This window comes from Coturnix japonica, chromosome 1 (assembly GCF_054131305.1).
Source record: "Coturnix japonica strain WE chromosome 1, WE-NBRP24, whole genome shotgun sequence".
NCBI lineage: Eukaryota > Metazoa > Chordata > Aves > Galliformes > Phasianidae > Coturnix > Coturnix japonica.
The window spans coordinates 68,744,262-68,748,003 of NC_140663.1; the positions used below are offsets into that span (position 1 = coordinate 68,744,262).

Genomic DNA, 3,742 nt, shown 5'->3' on the forward strand with positions numbered 1-3,742 from the left:
CCACAAGCAGAGCCTGGAGAACATCACAGCAACACGTAAACGCTTGACTGGGAAACTGCTGGTGCCACAGGCCCCGTAGAGTTCAGGTGGGGCCAGGAGGGTGGATGTGCCACCCAGTGCCTTCGGCAGCACCAACACGCCGGGTTCCAGCAGGGCTGCGTCCGGCACTGGGCTCCTCACTGTGTGATGCTGCAAGAGCTGCCTCTGCCAACAGCCTCTGCAGCACCCTTTGCCTGCTGTCTCTACCAACACAGCCCATCTCCTGGGCAGCTCTCTGCTGTCTGCTTCAGCTTTCCCCATGAGCAGGGCTGGTGCTTCCTGTCAGGCCTTGAGCCATCAGTGCAGCAGCGCCTGGAGCAGCCCCAGCCTTTACACTGCACGTTACTATTGACACTGCGACTGATTTATAACAAAGCAAAACATGACACAGAAATAGGGTGGGGAAGTTTATTAGGGGATATAATAAACATATATATAAAAATAATACATAAATAAATAATATTATATAATATTATAAAATAAACTATATAAAAAATAATTTAAAAAAAAAAAAATGTGACACCTCTCAGCGAATGGTGCTGGACTCTGAGGATCGGTGCCAGCTTGTAGGTTGCACGCTGCTGCTCCCGCGGCATCAGCGGGGCCGCCTGGTGATGCGCCGGGCCCGACGTGATGCCCGGGAGCGGCTCCGCCCCTGGGCTGGCCCTCGCCGCCTGGACCGGCTCCTGCGGCGTCTTCGGGGCTGGCTGTCGGTGTCTGCAGCCCGACGATCGAGGGGCGAGCGGCTTCGAGTCCGCGCCCGCCCTGGATGTCTGGATGGGCTTCCGTCGTCTGTTCTGGAAGCCCTGGAAGACCCTGGTGCTGCCGGTGTGGTGTAGCTGCGGGTGCAGCTCTGAGCACCTCGGCTTGGTGTCTGCATGCTCCCACGGTGTCCCTGGGGCCCGCTCGGAGATTCTGGGGCCTGGCGCCGCAACGGAGAGCGGCTTCTTGTCCGGGCCCGCTGTCCCTGCCTGCACCTGAGGTTGTATCCCCGTGCAGGGCAGCGCCTCGAGGACCGAGATGTCTCCTGGCTGGCCGAGTCTGAGGTGCTGCTCTCAGCAATTGGGGCAGCATTATGGGTTGTGCCACGGTGTCCTCGGGACTCATTCAAGCTGTTTTCATCCCTATGCAGACGTGGCATGACTCTCCTGCGGTCCGTCCTGCGCGGGATGGACAGGCCGCTGCTCTCAGGCACATGGGATCTGTGAGCTGGCTCCGGTGGTGCCTGGCTGGTGGTTGTGGAGCTGCTGCTCTCTGGTGCTGTGGAGCCTTTGGGTGGCGGCAATCCATGCTCGCTGGTGGTGCCGGAGCTGCTGCTCTGAGGTGTCACATACATTGGAGAAAGCTGCAGTCCCTGCTGGCTGGTGGTGCCGAGACCAGCAAGGCCTGAGCTGGTGCTGGAGGCTGTAAGGGGAGGCAGGAAGGTGAGCAGGATGGAATTCCAGCCATGGGGTGGAACTGGCTCTTGTTTGTGCCGGGCTGGAGGGATTTGACCAGGGCCGCTCTGAGCAACCCCTGGTAGCGGGGTTGCTGCTGGCCCCAGCCCAGCAGCACGCGGATGTTTGCCTCTTACCGGTGCCCTCTCCAGCACAGGCGTTGCACTCCCATACGGTTGTGCCATTACTCAAGAGGGAACAACGCCGGTGTGTCCCTCGTACAGTGCAGGAGCTGCAGAAGAGCATTTCCCAGGGCCTGTGGAAAGCAACGGGTTGTGGCCGTGAGGACAAAGTGCCCTGAGCCAGGGCATGCCCGGCACAGCTCTGGTGCTCGGTCTGTGCTCCCGCAGCCTGTGGTGAGGCTGCGATGCCACGCAGAGCCCCAGAGGGCAGCTGAGGTCACTCACCCCTCTCCTGACCGCAGTCTGCCATAGGGGTAAAGGCAGTCGCTGGCATGGCAGCGTCGGTGCCAAACTGCCAGTGCTTCATAGGTGGTGTTGTCCTCCCCTTCTGCAATTCTGCCAGAGAAGGGAAGGAATGTGATGAGCGCTCACTGGCCCAGAACTAAAACTAACCCTTGAAATCCATCCCCATCCACCTTATCCCTGGTTCCAGCTTCCCAATGGCGCTGACGCCCATGTTAAGGGCTGCCAAGGGCCAGGCCTGCCGGGGCAGTCCTTGGGCGGGCACAGCTCTTGTGCCCTCACACCTCAAGAGCTGGCTGAAAGACACCAACCTGAGTGGGATATGGATTCCCACAGTCAGCATCTCACGAAGAAACATCTCTCCGTCTCTGCAGTGGGGGCACTGGAAGCTGAAAAGCCCAGAGCGCAGGGCCATTATCTGCAGCAGAAACACAAGCAGCGCTGAGTGTGAGCCGGGCCTGGTGCTGCTGAGCGCCTGCGGTGCCTGCGGGGCGAGGGGAGGGCTCCTACCTGGATGCAGGCCCGGTGGAACCAGGCGTGCTGGCAGGCTGGGCACACCATGGTGATATATGACCTGCTGTCACCCACGGGCTCCAAGCAGATGACACAGGTCGTGTCTGGCTCCGGTGCTGCCTGCACTGCCTGCTGCGGCCTGTGCTCCCAGCAGTAGGACCTGGGGAAGATGGAAGGGATGGGCAAGGTGAGAAGGGCTGCGAGGAGGGCAGAGGAACGGGAAGGAGCCCCAGGCCTTGGCTCTGGCTTTGTCAGGCTGCTGGGAGGCGTCACAGCGCGTTCCTCGCTGCTTAGGTTGGTGCTGACAGCAGGGTTGGAGGCCCACAGGTGACAGCTGGGAGCCCTTACCTGTGGTCTCCAAAGTGTTGGGTGACACATTGACCCCCATAGGCGCAGGGGAGATGGAAGCTCCGCTCACATCCCGGCTCTGCGCAGATGATGGTGGGCCCTGAAGTCTCACAGACGAAGCAGAACTAGAAAGAGCAGAGCAGCCCCATCAGCTGCAGGCTCAGGGCCTACGCAGCGGGCCCCGCACCTCTGGGCAGGGCGCAGGATGCGGGCAGGGCTGGGTGGCACTGTGCAGAGCTGCCTGGTGAACAGGGCTGGTCTGCAAGAGCAGGAATTTCTCCTGGAGCTGGGAGGAGGGGCTGGGATTGCTTTCTTGGGACCAGGCTAAGCTCTTCTGGCACCGAGGTCCCTATTCCGGTCCAGTGCTCACCTTCTGCTCTGCCTCCCTCACTATGCGTATCAGGTCTTCAAAGCAAAAACGTAGCCCGTTAACTCGCACGTTTTCACAAAGACCGTTGGCAAAGACCTTTACAGGAGGAAAGAGCACGGTCTAGTTAGGGCAGAAAGGAGGGAATCACTGATTGGAGGAAGGTGGCAGGAGACACGAGGGAACTCACCGCACAAAACCCATGGAAATACAATCCACAAATACGCTCTTTGTGGCCAAGGATGACGGAGTCCTCATCCACTAGGCCACAGAGCACGCAAACTGGAGAGGAGAGAGTAACAGCAGTGAGCGTCTTGCGGGGCCAGGTGCCCCCGGGGCCTGTCCCAGGGGCTGCTCTGTGCTGACTGTTCCAGCTGAGGGGCAAGGCCGCAGGCCGTGGATGCAGGGATACTTGGCACTCACTTGGCCCTCTCGAGCCGGCATCCTCCTGTGTCTCCGCTCGCGCTGTGAGCGTCGACCGCAACCAAGTGCAGAGTGTCTGTCCCATCACTGCGGGGCTTCGTCCTCTGCGTGCCAACCTATGGAGAAGCGGGACGAGGCTGAGTTGGCAGCTCAGGCCCCTGAGCGCTGGGGAACCCTCCTCCCTCCCTCGG

At 60.4% G+C, this 3,742-nt stretch overlaps 1 protein-coding gene and 1 long non-coding RNA gene across 2 annotated transcripts; both read right to left on the reverse strand.

The window, feature by feature from the left end:
* Positions 1-251: 251 nt before the first annotated feature.
* Positions 252-2,634, reverse strand: LOC146762502 (uncharacterized). Its single transcript, XM_085536790.1, has 3 exons — positions 2,212-2,634; positions 1,613-1,993; positions 252-1,443 (listed from the first exon to the last, which is right to left on the reverse strand). Exons 2-3 carry the CDS (start codon positions 1,719-1,721, stop codon positions 635-637), a joined length of 918 nt encoding a protein of 305 aa, XP_085392916.1. The 5' UTR covers positions 1,722-1,993; positions 2,212-2,634; the 3' UTR covers positions 252-634.
* A 151-nt stretch (positions 2,635-2,785) lies between these two features.
* LOC146762503 (uncharacterized) lies at positions 2,786-3,428 on the reverse strand. The gene is made up of 3 exons (XR_014942320.1): positions 3,319-3,428; positions 3,132-3,227; positions 2,786-2,886 (listed from the first exon to the last, which is right to left on the reverse strand). It is a non-coding gene; the product is annotated as an uncharacterized LOC146762503 (long non-coding RNA).
* Between the last annotated feature and the right edge of the window lie 314 nt (positions 3,429-3,742).

Excerpts from the sequence above, each read along its gene's own strand:
- LOC146762502 (XM_085536790.1), bottom strand. The coding sequence starts at position 1,721 with ATGCTCTTCTGCAGCTCCTGCACTGTACGAGGGACACACCGGCGTTGT. Across the intron at positions 1,444-1,612 it reads CTGTGCTGGAGAGGGCACCG|CCTCCAGCACCAGCTCAGGC; the intron begins GTAAGAGGCAAA and ends CTCCCCTTACAG.